Genomic DNA, 15,509 nt, shown 5'->3' with positions numbered 1-15,509 from the left:
ACACACCCACCCTCATACAAATTCTGCGAGCACACACATGAAATGTGGAGGTGTGCGCACACAGAAGAATGTGTATGTGATAATAACACACACTTAAGTGTTACAAGAATGAATAAGGCAATTGTTTTTTAGGAATCCTCCACGGTCCGGGGCATACTGTTGCCATGACTTCCTCTCCTAAACTCTCATTTCGGCAAAGTGAAAGAACGCACATTTTCCCTGAATCCATAAAGCCAAAAGGGCTCAATCACTGCATTAGAGTGCGTAATGGGACCAGATGAGTTAAGGCCTGTCAGTCATTGGAAATCATTTTTTGGAAACACTGGATTAATAAGCTTGTAAACTAACAGCTCATCTCATTGCTCTAAGCAGGGTGATGAAAGCATTGTAAACGGCCCTGAAATGAAACTTGAGAATCATTACTAATATAAAGCAGCCAACTATACAAAGCATGGCAGTTAACAGCCCTTCTGGCCCATAGCCTTTGCACGCAGTAAACTGCAAACGGGCGTCTTGGAGATGAAACACTATGTAGTAAAGCAGGTTTGGCCTGATGTAAGGTAAAGAATGAACACACAGAGGGAGCATGCCTGTTAGTTGCTGACAGAAAGAAAGAAGCGGTGAGAACCTAAAAGGAACCTGTTAAATTGTCTAGTATACATCGTTGCATGACAGGCCTCATTTCTACATCAGTCTCTCAATTGCATTAATTGCGCATGAGATTAAAGAGAACGGAAGAAAAATTCAAAGCGGCATCCCTTACTTGAAACACTAACAGTGTTTGGCATTCCCCAGGGTGAGGGATGGTGCTGGAAGCGTCATGAAATCCCACAGAACCATGTATGCATGTAAAATACATAATATGATGTTGAGGCTGGATTAAACTACCTGATATGTTAGGTTTAGCTTGGGTACAACAGATAAACTAAGCTCATGAGGCATTTAGTTGTATTCATAAACAATAGATGGATACATTTTAAAGTCACATTTTATTGGTACATTTCAATATTATTGTTCTTAGTAACTACTGAATACTACTAAATAGTTTATTATTAGTCAGTTCCAGAGAATATATAGATCAACTTGCCATATGGCAACTTGACATTGCATTAAAGGTATCCATGCCAATAATTACTAGTACTAACAACAACTTGTGATATGTATAACATGTTATATATTCAGCAGGTGACCAAAAGAAGGGGCAAAATCTTATTTAACATATTCAAATTGAAAACGTAATGAAAGTGGAGAGGCCAAGACAGTTGCTGAAACTTCACTGGTGATTTTACGAGAATTAAGTTGGGAAACTACCGTAATTTCACGTTTATATGTGGATTATGAATTTTTTTCAACCACAGCAGTTAATACATGAGTTAATATTACATGTGTTACATGAGTTGTATTAGCCACAGTGGCTAATACATGAGTTTACATTACATGTGTTACATGAGTTGTATTAGCCACAGTGGCTAATACATGAGTTTACATTACATGTGTTACATGAGTTGTATTAGCCACAGTGGCTAATACATGAGTTTACATTACATGTGTTACATGAGTTGTATTAGCCACAGTGGCTAATACATGAGTTTACATTACATGTGTTACATGAGTTGTATTAGCCACAGTGGCTAATACATGAGTTTACATTACATGTGTTACATGAGTTGTATTAGCCACAGTGGCTAATACATGAGTTTACATTTTTAAAACCGTTTCCACCGGCAAACCTTAATTGATGACTGCTTGACAACGTACGTTGAGGTCTCAGAAACTCATGTAACAAATATGATACAATTGGCGTGACATATTTTATTCTTAAACAAATACATTTTGGTAGTGCCCTATGACAGATATTTAATATTAATGTATGTATGAGTCATAATTGACCTTTCTCAAAAGCCTAGTCTATATTATTACTGTTGCTATGCCCGTCACGCTGCGCTTCTTTGTAAGCAGCTCCTGTAAACAGCGAAGCACTGAGGGGAGAATTAATGAAACAAAGATTGAACCAACTGGCATCACATACCCAGGATAACATCTAGAGTAAACCAGTCACTGCTCATCACTTGGCCAATACCATCCCAATGGTGAAACATGGTGGTGGCAGCATTATGCGTTGGGGATGTTTTTCAGCGGCAGGGACTGGGAGGCTCGGGTTTATGCAAAAGATGGACGTAGCAAAGTACAGACCGATCCTAGATAAAATAAAGGTTGTTAAGGCTGTGGCACATGGCGATTGCAGCAAATGCAGACCTTGCGACCACTTAGCGCTAGTATTACCTCCAATTGCTAACTGATATCAGGCAGTGTTTTCTTGACCACCCATGACTAGAGTCTAGCATTAGCTTTTCGTTTAGCTTAGCAGTTAGTCTTATTGAGTCGCTAGTCATAAGACAAAAGCTCTGAGCAAATCAGAAAATGAGAAAAGCAAGAAGAGGGGATTTATTGCATGTGTGCAAACAGAATATCTATACAAAGTTTCTGCTGAGAAGCAGGTAGCGAATGTGACAATCACTGATCTGGACGAGATGCTAATTGCTCATACATCTGAGCACCAACCAAGCACCTATGTGTGCCCCAGCTTTCAAATGTAGAAATTCTACAGTTAAAAGAACTAGGGAAAAAATTCTAATGCAATGGCTACCTGAGATGTGCAACATTTTCAGGACAGAAAAGGATGCTTTTTGCCTAACCATAACTCTAACCCCTTTCATTTAATTTGTTACACATTATAGAAATTCTTACGTTTTAGTTGTGTTCGTAACATATGATACGTAACATATATGCTTTGGTGGCGCACTGTAATGTAACCTATCATACCACACAAAATCGGGTGTTACATATTTACGTATAAAATGTTATGTATGCACCTGGGTCTATTACTATGCTAAACATGAAAACCACAGGAAGAGATGTAAACTGAATTTGTGCATTATGAAACTAGAGATAATTTCCATTTGGAAGAATTCAAGGTTTTGAAACCCGACTAGAAATTTAAAAGGGTACCTTGGAGTAAGAAACATTTATGAAAACAGTCATGCATAACCATTTTGTGGCAATTATTGTAAAGATTTTAAGAGGATTGCACAATTAAGTTTACCGCCCATTTATAACAATGTTTCAGGAATTACAAGTTAAAGGCGCAATATGTACGATTTTTGCTTTAAGGAAATGTTTCACATATTATTTTTCAAAGAGACTGACAAATTCAACATTTAAACTTTCTCGCCTGTCGGTCTGTGAGTTTGCATTGACTTGCCATCTCCTTATACTCGCTTTAGACACTTGTAGTGATATCCTTCCAAAACCATCCTGGACAAGCTATACCGGTCTAGTTCGGTATGAAAAGGCGAGGAGGGAACAAGTTGTGTTATTATTTAGAGGCAGGATTTTACAGTGCCCATTTACAACTGCTTGCCATAGGCTACTCACCCACTTTCTGTGAAGTCCTAAAACACGATTCACTTATGTTATAACTATTATTATTCCTACATATTTGTAGTAAAGTCTAGTTGTAGGCGACACTATTCCTAGAAATTATGGAATTCGCCAATGTTTGGAGTTGTTTTGGATTAAATTTTTTGCTGCCTCGCCATGCATTATCGCAAGGTTATCTAAAAAAAATTTAAGCAGATGCTAATGTAATGCATATATTATACTAGTAAACAAAGAAATAATAGGCAAACAGATTATTTAAAAGTAATGTTTTACCAGCAAAACGAACTTACGTTACTTTGCGGACAAATGTAATACCCAATATCGATCTGTCAATTGCTCCCACATCCTAAAGAAAGTAATACCTAAACCAGCGACAAATAAGTGGTTCTAAATACAGTATTTTATTTAGTTCGGATTTAATGTATGCAAGTAGCCCTCGGAAGGACATGTACTGTAGGTTATTTGGTTCATTCTCTCATATCGCACAACCATCAATCACACAACAAATACACACGCATAGGGGGGAGTAATTAAAGGTATGGAACATGTATCCTCTACTATGGAGCATTCAAAAATTAAGCCAAGGCAAAACTTCGGAATAAGTAGACAGAAGATATAAATAACCTACCTGTTTTAGGTTTCCAATATCCGTTGGAAAAACACGCGGAAGAAGTTATTCGAACAACTTCTTTTTTTCATCCAGCCTTCCCGCTCACCATAAGTAACATCAGGTATGAATAAGTGCATCCGCAATTTCTCGAAATCACCCACAGCCTATGGAACCCCACACAACGGTGACATAACTTGTCCGACCCCGCCTTTTTTCTGCCACGTGACACACGATGAACGCCCTTACCTTACCGAGTCTGATTAATCAATTTACACGCTCAAAAACCAGTCCGGACCATAAAGGCAGTGTAGCTAGCTACACACCATACAGCCCATGTATACATAAACCATTTCACCCCTTCTGCTTGCTGTACAACCATAACAAATGGTACTAAGCGTCAGTATTCAGAACAACAGTAATATTGACAAATTCTGTTCATTTCTGATGTACTTTATTGTTCTTTATTTATCACAGGCAATAATAATCGTAATAGTGCACTTTATTATTTTCATTTATAATACAGACATTTTTTATTTAATCATCGTCATCATTTTGTTTTTCCCCTACATTTCTGATTTCAATTTTTAAGAAATGTTTTGATCTACTGTGTGTGAAGGGGAGGGGGAGTTATAGTTTTACAATCATAACTGGAATGGTTGATAACGATGACAACAATAATCATATTGTGAGTACAGAGTGGATAAAGAATCAAGATATGGTTTAAAATGTATACACTGGACAGAAACATGGGGAGGGTGATGATTATATGGGGTTGGTATGGGGAATGGGCAGAGGGGTTGAGGTATACCTGGATGAGAAGAGATGTAAAGAGAGAATTATGGTGGGGATAGGAGGGGAGTAAGTTGGTATTTTCGTTTTAAGACTCACCCACAATGGTGACAAAACACCCCCTCCCCCATCCCCTCCCATTGTTTACCTCAACCAATTCCTTTGAGGTCTTAAAGGGGTTTCGTTCTAGTGTCTCCTGACAGAATTTCCCTCTTTGTTTTCTTTCCGGGTAGGGCAAGGTGGGGCATCTAGCCACATACTAACAGAAACATCCCAGTCCTCTGGCCTCAATCAGTGCCAACTGAATCTAAAACTTAGCACACTGCTAACGTTATGCCTAGAGCCTAAATCATCGTCCACAGACGCAGAGACGCGGAATATTGCGTTTGTGAAATAGCTACAGTACACGGCTTGGAAACCATACATAAGGGCCACACAGCCGCACGCACATCCCAACATTCTCCAACCGATATGTCGCCTTTACAAGTCTTTTATTCATTTGTATTTGAAAAAGTATGAAAGCCAACTGTCCAAAATTCTAGTACATTGCTGTGCAAGCATCTTAGCATTTGTTTTGTTTTCAGAACTCTTTAAGATATATATCAAATGTTGATCTTTTGGCTATTTTTAGTGAGAAACATTGAAGAGACAGTGGGGTCTTATGCCAAACTGTTCTGTCATATCTCACTCCAATTCAAATGACCCCTGACCTAGCATTTAAATGTGGCCGGGCAAGGATGAGTACTCTTAGTCGTGGACATGTAAACTCAACACAGACATGGGACACACACACACACACACACACACAGACAGGACGAGCAAACATAACAGGCATGTACCACCCTCCTGATGCATTATCTTGTGTCCTAGCTTGTTCTTGAGTTGTCTCTTCCCACTACTGATCTGTGAAACACAGATGCAACCTATAGTCATGCTGTTCACTGTCATCCTTCCCTCTGGGTCCATGTTACTTCCCAGCTGTGTCATGCAGAACTTCACAGACCATGAGCTTTTGGAGTCTGTCCACCAGATCCAAAGCAAAACTGCATTGCACTATTTATACTACATAGCCAAGCAGAACTTGACCAGCCTGGTGACACAACTGTCAAAGTTCCTGGAACCATGTTGGAAAAGAAAAACATCCAAACCAGCACAGAGTGGTGGTTTTGGGTCGCTCCCGCAGTGTGAAAAGGGGAACAGGATTGCTCCTGCAATAGGTTCCAAGCTAGAGTGAGAGTTTAGCTACAGCCACCAATTAACTATAGTCATGTTGCTTTGTCCCAAGCATAGAAGCAGAGAGGATTCCGTCCCTCTCTTATTCCATATGAACAGTACAGCCATTATGGACAGAGACAGAGTATGCAAAGTAGTCAGACAAACAATGACAAAGATATTGCACTAGAGGTCTCCTAGATACAGAATGACTCTGTTTGCCACTCGGGCAGATTTGGGTCACGGTAACAGGTGTTGACTTTGGTATGAAGTGGGATGATGGCTGGCAGGGATGTATGGTGCTGCTCTGAGTCTTATTTGCTGTGGTCACGGCAGGGTGAAGTGGGGTGACACTGACTATATGTGCTAAATGGCAGTGGCATGAAACAACAAGACGTCATAAATGAGGGTCTGGAGAGCGACTAGAACAAAACCTGCTTTTGCTTTTAACACTCTGTGCAGGAGGTACAGGGTTGGTCAGTACGGGGGCCGTGCCAAGGACAGGGTGAGGGCTAGGACGGCATGGCAGTAACCAGGGACGCATGGGTAGGAGGAAACTAGTTGATTTGTTTTGTTTACAGCTCCCTTTTAGGACAGTGCATTCCAGTTTTAATAGTTTGTTTTTTCTAGACATGATTCTGTTGTATGTTACTGACTGTGGGATTCTGTTTTTGGGAGGGCCTGTGTGTGTCTGTGCGTTGGTGTTAATACTGCTCGTGTTCTGCAAGTGGGGTGGTACCCCACACACACTAATTCAGGGTATTTATGTGCCCAGATGTTTGTACACTTTAGGAACATTCTAGCAGAATACAAGAGGAAGGGAACTGGAGATGAAAACCCCCATCCTTTGCTCCTCTCGTCTGCTTTTTCAAGTGTCTATGAGCTCATTATTTATTTCATGGAGGATTTCCTTATTTTTCTGCCTCTTAGAAATTCCCAGAAATCTATCCATATATATCCTTTTTTTGTTCTTTTCATTTAGTTTCTTTAAATGTGAAATCATCTTCATTATACCAAACAAAGACAAATGAACAAAAAAGACGGAACATCAAAAGGAGCTGGAAGGATTTTTGCAGCATTGTTTTCGAAAAAACATTTTGGAATGAATGAACAAGAAGTAATCTTCTGTTTTGCTCTGGAAGAGGGTAAACTCTGGATTACACTGAAGCAATCAGTTTCCATGCTGTTCTAATATTCCAACAGAACCTTCCATTCTGTTGTTCTCAGAATCTTCCCTTGTCACCCTTGTCTTCCCTTCTACCGCTTCGAAATTAATAAACCAACAAATAAATACATTAATAAATAAATATATATTAAATAAATCTATGACATAAAATAAATACATACTTTTACAGTAGTTTTTGTTTGTTTTTGACATTCACTTTGTTAGCGCTATCCTCCATTTTGTTGCCGGCAAACATCAAACTCGTTTGTGCTCAAATCACAAAAACCAAAGAAAAAAAAAACTTTATGTATTTCATTCTTTTTTGTGTGTGGTCTGTCTGTTTCCACTTCTGGGAATGAGTGTGCAGCGGTTGTAATGTTTTTATCGGTCTCACTTTAGTCAAAGTCTTTTTGTTTGTTATCATGAAATGAGCTTTGCCACCTCCTCACCTCCCTCCTGTTAGAACCAGTCAGTTTAGGTGTATAGGGCCTTTTCATCATTCTGTGCCCCATGTCGGCCATATTGGGAAGGTACAGGAGGAAGGGGTTGGTTGGTGTCGTAGACAATGATGATGTGGAGGCCTTGGTCTAGTCCTCTTAGAATGAACACCACTGATGAAGGAAGCTTCCTGTATACTATGCCACCTTGATCTTCCATTGAGTTGAAGTGAACTCATCATTCCATTCATAGAATTGAAACGATTGTAATGATTCTAATGCTATGTTGTACTACCTGCTCAGTATCTGGAGTATCTTTGTTCAACTTCCTGTCTGCTTTTGCTGTTCGAGTTGGGTGATATCTGTTGAGATATTTGTTGCTTATCCTCATTTCAAGGCAAGATGGTTTTCATGAGTTTGCTTTATTTGTATTTTAGGAATCCTGCAAGTGTGTTGCCTAGTTATTGTTGGAAAGAGATACTGGTCTTTATTTTCTTCAGATAGCTGTATGGACATCTTTGGAGCTACTTAGAAACAAAGATGCATTTGGAAGTGTCATTCTGATTTACTTCATGGATTTTAATGTGTTCCTTCTCTATCATTATCTTTAAATTGTTAAATCTACAATCTTTCTATGAGAATTCAGTGATAAAGCCCAATGTTTCCTTGACATAAACTAAATTGACTTGAACGGTATTTCATTTTTACTTAAAAGTTAATTCGCCTCAACAAAATTATTTCTAAATATTTCCATAAAGAGTTATTTACTCTGTGCTGAATTCATATTAACTGTAGGCCGCATTACTTAACCAAAAACATCTGTTTAGCCTTTGTCCATATCCAAGGGAAGTTTACTTGTTTACTGGCTACATAATGGTGTTACTTGTTAACGGGCTACATGGTGATGACAGTTGCATGATGGGCTGACCTTCGAATATACATGTAGACATTCTTCTGAGCATCTCTTCTAAAATCTACAATGAAGTTTGCCCTCGTCCTCTCCGGGCTTCTCAGTAGACAGGTGAGAAAGTTTTTTTCCCGCTAACGATGCTAGGCGTGTTTCAGGTTGAATGGGTTGTTTGTTTGCGATGGCGATGGTGGTTCATAGTTGTGACATGATAGCGGTGATGGTGGTAATGGTTGTCGGTGGGGGTCTGTCTTTTTGTTTGGGTGTTTGGGTGTTTGACGGGGTTGCCTGTGTTGTCCTATGGGATTTCTCTATGCCCTATCCTGTTTCCAGAATGTTCCCTCAGGGCTGTGACTGTGTGCCGTTGGAGGACAGGAGTCTGGTCTTGTCTTTGCCCGAGCCCTTTCTCTGTAGCACGCTCCCGCTGCCTCCTATCGCTACTTCAGCTCGCTCACCACGGTCCCCGCCTCCTTCCGAACGTCGGGAGTTTTGCCGGGTCGGGGTGCTGGGTGGACGCGCGGTAAGCTGCCCGTTCTTCTCATCTGACAAAATGAAAGACATGATGGGTATTAAGGTATATATCGTGCATGCGTAAGTGTGGTTGTGTCTGTTTGTGTGCGTGTGTTTGACCCACCAGCCAGTGCCTGCACAGAGGGCTGATCGTGAGTACTGAGTAGCTGGGCTTGAATCGTCTCCACCACTCTCTTGAACCGGCGACTTGGACCTGAGGGAACAGAGAAACTCAGGCAATGGCTACAGTCCCCCATCAATTTGGGGAGGTCTTTACAGACGCAGTCAAATCAATTGGCAACTTTGCACTCGTCACCTTCCAAAGAAAAAAAAAAGTAAATCAAATATTGATTTGTTTCATTTACAACAGCAACAAACCACGGAAAATATGATTTTATTTCACTTGCAAAACTAAAACTAAAGCTTTTCCATAAATGAAAGTATGTGAAGAGGCACTCCAGTCACAATCAAGTCCCCATTCACTTTGCCAAGCTACTTTAAAAACACATTGTCTCTCACTTTGTCAGAAGTGACCTCACCCAGTGTCAGACATTTTACCATCCCAATCACAGTCAAAATGAGGTTCAGGTAGCAGCAGGTAGTTTTGGGACTGTGTTTCAGTGAGCTAGAATCAGTGGTCTCTCTTAGTTTGCCTTCTAAACCGATGATCGGTTCGCAAAGTGAGACTTTTCAGATAGAAGTTAATTTCAGACAAATTAAAATTCAGAATTGTTTGGAGATAAGGGATTCGGTGCAGCTTCTGCAGTAATGCGGTCGATGTATCGGTCTGTCGTGGTGAAGAAAGAGCTGAGACGCAAGGTGAAGCTCTCGATTTACCGGTCAATCTACGTTCCTACTCTCACCTATGGTCATGAGCTTTGGGTCATGACCGAAAGGACAAGATCCCGGATACAGGCGGCCGAAATGAGCTTTCTCCGCAGGGTGGCTGGGCGATCCCTTAGAGATAGGGTGAGAAGCTTGGTCACCCGGGAGGAGCTCAGAGTAGAGCCGGTGCTCCTCCACATGGAGAGGGGTCAGCTGAGGTGGCTTGGGCATCTGTTTCGGATGCCTCCGGAACGCCTTCCTGGGAAGGTGTTCCGGTCTCGTCCCACCGGGAGGAGACCCCGGGGAAGACTTAGGACACGCTGGAGGGACTATGTCTCCCGGCTGGCCTGGGAATGCCTCAGTGTCCCCCCGAAAGAGCTGGAGGAAGTGTCTGGGGAGAGGGAAGTCTGGGCATCTCTGCTTAGACTGCTGCCCCCGCGACCCGGCCCCGGATAAGCGGAAGATGATGGATGGATGGATTCAGGTAAATGGATAAAATAGGTCGCAGGGGCCTCCGGCTAAATATAGTAATGAAAAGGGAACCGTGCATCACTGAACATAATTGTAACGTTCAGTTGTACCAATACAGTATATTTGACTAGACTGACAGTGCTGTCTGTATTTATGTTAACTGTGTGATATGATGGGAGATATTATAGCACAAATTCAGGTTAGAATTGTGCCAAACATTGGTTTCCAAACACTGATTACAAATGTTAATCAATAAACATGAGCATTTAACCTCCCACTTCAACTGACATCAAGGCATGACTAAGGGAACAGTCGACTGGCTGATTCAACCCGTCTCAAGTGCTTGATCTCCTGAACCAAATGTTGTCCTTTTTTCTGGCCAGTAGATGGAAGTTGCCAAACCATTTACTCTACATTGCCAACCCAATTTAAAAAATGAAACAATACAGCTGATCTTTCCCACCCATAGGATTCCTTACCCAGTTGACCACTGTAAAATTGTGGTGTTTCACAGCAATGGCCCACTTTACACTAAAATTCTTCTTTTAACAACATTTTCTCCCTTTCCAGCTTTGTAATGTTCCATTCACTGTTACCACCTTGCCTCATCAGGACATTTCCACAGCATGTATGGAAGAGTCAAAGTTTGCAACTCCGATGCACATATCGCCAAGCTGCTCTGCTTTTAATCACACTGCTCGCTCAACCAATAGGTGAACATATTACCAGGCTAACAACCACAATCAAACTTGTAGGTGTCTGATCGACCACAAGGAGTCGCTAGAGTGGAACTACACAAGGAAGCTAAGACACAATAATGAAGCTGAAGTGCAAGGCCGTCATTAATAAAATTGAGCCAGTCCGAGGCTAAAACGGGTACTATCTGCTTAACAAACATTATCAATTTCCATTTAAGGCATTTATCAGATGCTCTTTTCCAAAGGGAATTACAATAGTAGGTACTTGCATTTGGGTTCTTCCAAAACCATAGCCAACCCTATCCAGCTGACTGGTTTAAAATGGCATCAACCCCTCAATGACATTGCCCATGCTTTTATAGGCTGTATCCACCTAAAGGCCCCTATGTATTGCCAGGGACTTGAGAACACTACCTGATATGAGACTGAACGTCACGCTGTAGATGCCATTCTCCCTCTTTCCTTCTCTCTCGGCCCGTTCCCTCTCCCTCTCCCTCTCCCCCTCAGAGAAGGCGATGTCCACCTGGAACTTCACAGGCTTCTGGAAGACGGAGGGGCCACCAGAAGACTTGTACTCTGCTCTGAAGCTGGTCTGGGAAATAACGCTGTGACTCAGGGATGGAATCTGGACAAAGAACACATTTTTGTTTTTCAATATTATGATGATGTAGATGATGATGTAGATATTATTTCATACTGAAATGAAAAAGCATCAGACACAGTGGTTCAAACAGCTTTACATAGGTTACAGACGTTTCACTTTTCAAATTCAATCAATCAAATTTATTTTATAAAGCCCTTTTACATAAGCAGATGTCAGACAATGATAAAATCTACGCTTAGTTGTTTTATATTTTATAAATGTGGTTTGTTTTTTCTTTGGATTGTGACTTGGGATAAAATAGTATTTCAGTTTTATTTTCTATCACATACAGGGCAGTCCATAAGTATTGGGACAGTGACAGAGGTTTTGTGGTTTTGGCTCTGTACTCCAGAACATTAGATTTTAAATGAAACAATGACGACAGAGTTTAAGTACAGGCTGTCAGTATTCATTTTAGTGTATTTTCATCAATATCAAAATAACCAATTGTAAATAACAACCCAATTTGTTCATAGTCCCGCCACTTAAGGTTATCAAAAGTATTAAAAAAGTTCACAGATGCCTCTAATTAGTTAGGTGACTTTATTTGCACCATTAATGCATTCACAAGTTTTGATGCTATTGATTCTAGGCTTTGCATTTGGAGTAAGTTGCCGGTGTTTGGCACCACAAGGACCAAAGACTTGGTAAAGTCAAGTCAAGTTGGCTACCATGATGTAGATAGCAGGGTAAATCCATCAGAGCTGGTTAGGGCATTAATGGCAAATGACCTGGTAGACCATGGCAGACCACTACAGTGGATGACCAAAATAATTTTCACCATAATGAAGAAAAAACAACACAGAACTAGCCAACAGATCAAGAACCCAGTCCAAGAGGTAGGTGTGGATGTGTCAGCCACTACAATCCGCATAAGACTTCACCAGCCAATCTATAGGTGCTGGACTACAAGGTGAAAAACATTAGTTAGCCTCAAAAACAGGATTGAACCTAAAAAAAAATACCAGAAATGGCCTGCAGATTTCTGGAAAACAGGTATTGTGGACAGATGAGACAAATATCAACCAGAATGGTTATTAATGTACCAGAGTGATGGCAAGAGGAAAGTGGGGAGCGAAAGGAACTATCATAGTATCATCTCTGTGGAATAAGATGACGGGGTTCTTTGTTTTGGGCATGCATAGCAGCCACTGGAACTGGCTCACTTGTCTTCATTGATGTTGTAACTGCTGATGGCAGCAGTAGGATGAATTCAGAAGTGTAAAGAAAAATATTTTGTATGTTCAGATCCAACCAAATGACTCAAAACTCATTGGACCAAACATACAGAATTTTTCAGGGACAAAAAAGTTATTGACTGGCTAAAGTCAAAAATGTTCTTAACTGGCCAAGTCAATACCCCTAACCTGAATTTAACATGTGTCTCACTGGCTAAAGACAAAGATGAAGGCAAAAAGCCCCCAGAACACAAGAACAGAAGGTGGCTGCAGTACAGGCCAGGCAGAGGTACACCAGGGAATGCAAAGATGTGAAACTGAGTACTAAAGATGATGATTTTAAGATTATGTTAATTTATCAATCACTTTACGTCCCCTAAAATGGGGGGACGATGTATAAAATAGGCTATAATTCTTACACGGTTCACGTAATTACCCTCAAATGGACTTAAGGAAACTTATGGACCGTACTGTACATTTCAGAGTAAGTGTTAAAATATTTGATAAAAATAGAATAACATTAGGAGTGTTTTAAAATAAATCACTAGTTATCACTAGTTGATTCGGCAACACACTATTTTGAAAAACTTAAATACAGCGAACAGTAAGTTCTGATGACGGTACAGACTTCTAACAGCAACAGATAAGAGTGAAGTGATGGTAGCTAGAGAAAGAGTGGGAGATAATAAACCGAGATACTCACAGACAAGAAGGCATGGACTATATCAGCTTTGATGGAGCTCAGTGGTTTGTCTCTAATGACAACAAATATCTGTTCCTCCTTTTCCAGACTGATGAAGTTCCCAAACCACGACTTCTTGGCCAGCCTGTGATTTATAAGCATTCAAAACTTTTATAGGAACTTTTATGTACAGCATTGCAACATGTTACAGGCTAGCAAACGGAGCAAAACAGGTACAAAACAGGTATTTCACAAGACAGCTGGTTTCACAGACGCAAATAACTGGATCCAAGCTCGAAATCTAATTATTTTGGAGAATGTTATGTTATAAACATACTGTAGTCTATAATGTGATGCCATTATAAATATTAATATTAACATGTAAATAGTAATGTTCTTCTTCTTGTTGTCTCTACAACATCAGATTTTCTAACAATACACCCCAGGGGCTCTGGACCGTTTCATACTGTATAAGCATTTCTACTTCACAGGACAGGTATTTTACAGGACAAATTTACCGGTATTTTGATAGAATAATGGGATATGATTGTCTACTTACTCTGGGCTCGACTCTGGAGTTAGACTGGACATGTCCTCTGATGTTGGAACTAGAGGAGAACCAAAGGAAACAGGAGGGACATCAAGGAGAATAAGATAAGAGAGGGGAGAGTATATATGGGTATATAGAGAGAAAGAGAGTAGGGAGGCAGAGAGGGACAGAATAAGAGATTGGAGAGAACAGAGGGAAGTAAACCTTCATAACACCACTTGACGTGGTTCAGTTTCACTGATTCAATTACCAATCTGTCGCATTCATTATAAAATACCGTCCTTATGCAACAGTAGAAGGTTTTGAATGATTTTGAGAAAAATATATTCACCACAGAACATTTAATTCATATAATTCTTTATAGCATAGTAACTAGTTTAGAAATCCAAACAATTAGGTTTGGTAAAGTTCTTTTTTGACTCCATCAAACCAAATGAAATACACTGAATTGACACATTTCTGAATTTAAATAGATCTCCCTCACCCTGGAGTTTCAGACTGAGCCACTAGCACAACTCCCCCAATCCCCCCTCCTCACCCTGGAGTTTCAGACTGAGCCACTAGCACAACTCCCCCAATCCCCCCTCCTCACCCTGGAGTTTCAGACTGAGCCACTAGCACAACTCCCCCAATCCCCCCTCCTCACCCTGGAGTTTCAGACTGAGCCACTAGCACAACTCCCCCAATCCCCCCTCCTCACCCTGGAGTTTCAGACTGAGCCACTAGCACAACTCCCCCAATCCCCCTTCCTCACCCTGGAGTTTGCGTCGGTGGAAACGTGGCGATCCCAGCAGGTTGTTCTTGAAGGAGTTGAGGCGTGTCCTCCAGTGGGCGGAGCTACTGGCGGCCATCCCCCCGCTGCCCCCGGGGCTGGAGGGTGGGGTTAGGGAGAGAGATCCGCCCCCGCCTACACCCCCACCGCCTCCCTCCGCCCGTGAGGAGGAGGATGAGGAAGAGGAAGAGGGGGGGGTGGGCGGGGGGTGCTGGGGGTGGTGGACGGGGGTGCCCAGGGGGGTGGGGAGCGGAGACCCCTGAGGGGTGACCTGCGGCACAGGGGTAGAGTTAGGATAGATGCTCTTAGTGACCGACTTGAGGACGGACGGGGTGGGGAAGAAGAAGCGAGGGATGGGGGAGAGAATGGGAGAGGGGGACGGAGAAGGCGGAGTTTGGAGAGGGAGTGACTTCATGGACTGGAGTGGGGGGCGATCGCACGGCCCTTTGGAGGGCAGGGTCTGGGTTTTGGGGTCGGGCACGGTCGACCGTTCGGACGGCCGGTGGGTGGTGGCACTTCCTGGTTTAGGGTCTTTGGGTTGGGTGTTGGAGGCGGAGGTGACGTCGGATCGGCTGAATGTGAATACTGGGCTCTGATTGGTGGGAAGAGAAAGGACAGA

The 15,509-nt window shown here is 41.7% G+C and overlaps 2 protein-coding genes across 9 annotated transcripts in view; both read right to left on the bottom strand.

Moving 5' to 3' along the window:
- Nucleotides 1-4,217, bottom strand: part of cpt1cb (carnitine palmitoyltransferase 1Cb) — a 66,502-nt gene extending 62,285 nt beyond the window's left edge. Inside the window, exon 1 of one of the 3 annotated variants that reach the window (XM_020051177.2) lies at nt 4,070-4,217. The gene's annotated coding sequence lies outside the window, so the exon portion shown is untranslated. The remainder of the gene's footprint in view (nt 1-4,069) is intronic. The other 2 variants (XM_020051176.2, XM_013131859.4) reach the window with 2 other exon arrangements.
- A 271-nt stretch (nt 4,218-4,488) lies between these two features.
- The window catches only part of si:dkey-16p21.7 (serine/threonine-protein kinase BRSK2), a 33,277-nt gene continuing 22,256 nt past the window's right edge, over nt 4,489-15,509 (bottom strand). For 4 of the 6 annotated variants that reach the window (XM_029123744.2, XM_029123745.2, XM_029123743.2 and 1 more), the window contains 6 exons: nt 14,873-15,482; nt 14,128-14,176; nt 13,590-13,713; nt 11,480-11,690; nt 9,196-9,285; nt 4,489-9,103 (listed from right to left, as the gene is read on the bottom strand). In XM_029123744.2, coding sequence (XP_028979577.1) covers nt 8,904-9,103; nt 9,196-9,285; nt 11,480-11,690; nt 13,590-13,713; nt 14,128-14,176; nt 14,873-15,482 — 1,284 coding nt within the window. In that variant the 3' untranslated portion in view covers nt 4,489-8,903. The remainder of the gene's footprint in view (nt 9,104-9,195; nt 9,286-11,479; nt 11,691-13,589; nt 13,714-14,127; nt 14,177-14,872; nt 15,483-15,509) is intronic. The other 2 variants (XM_029123748.2, XM_029123747.2) reach the window with 1 other exon arrangement.

Source organism: Esox lucius, chromosome 11 (assembly GCF_011004845.1).
Source record: "Esox lucius isolate fEsoLuc1 chromosome 11, fEsoLuc1.pri, whole genome shotgun sequence".
Taxonomy (NCBI): Eukaryota; Metazoa; Chordata; class Actinopteri; order Esociformes; family Esocidae; genus Esox; species Esox lucius.
This window is presented reverse-complemented; position numbering and strand designations above follow the sequence as displayed.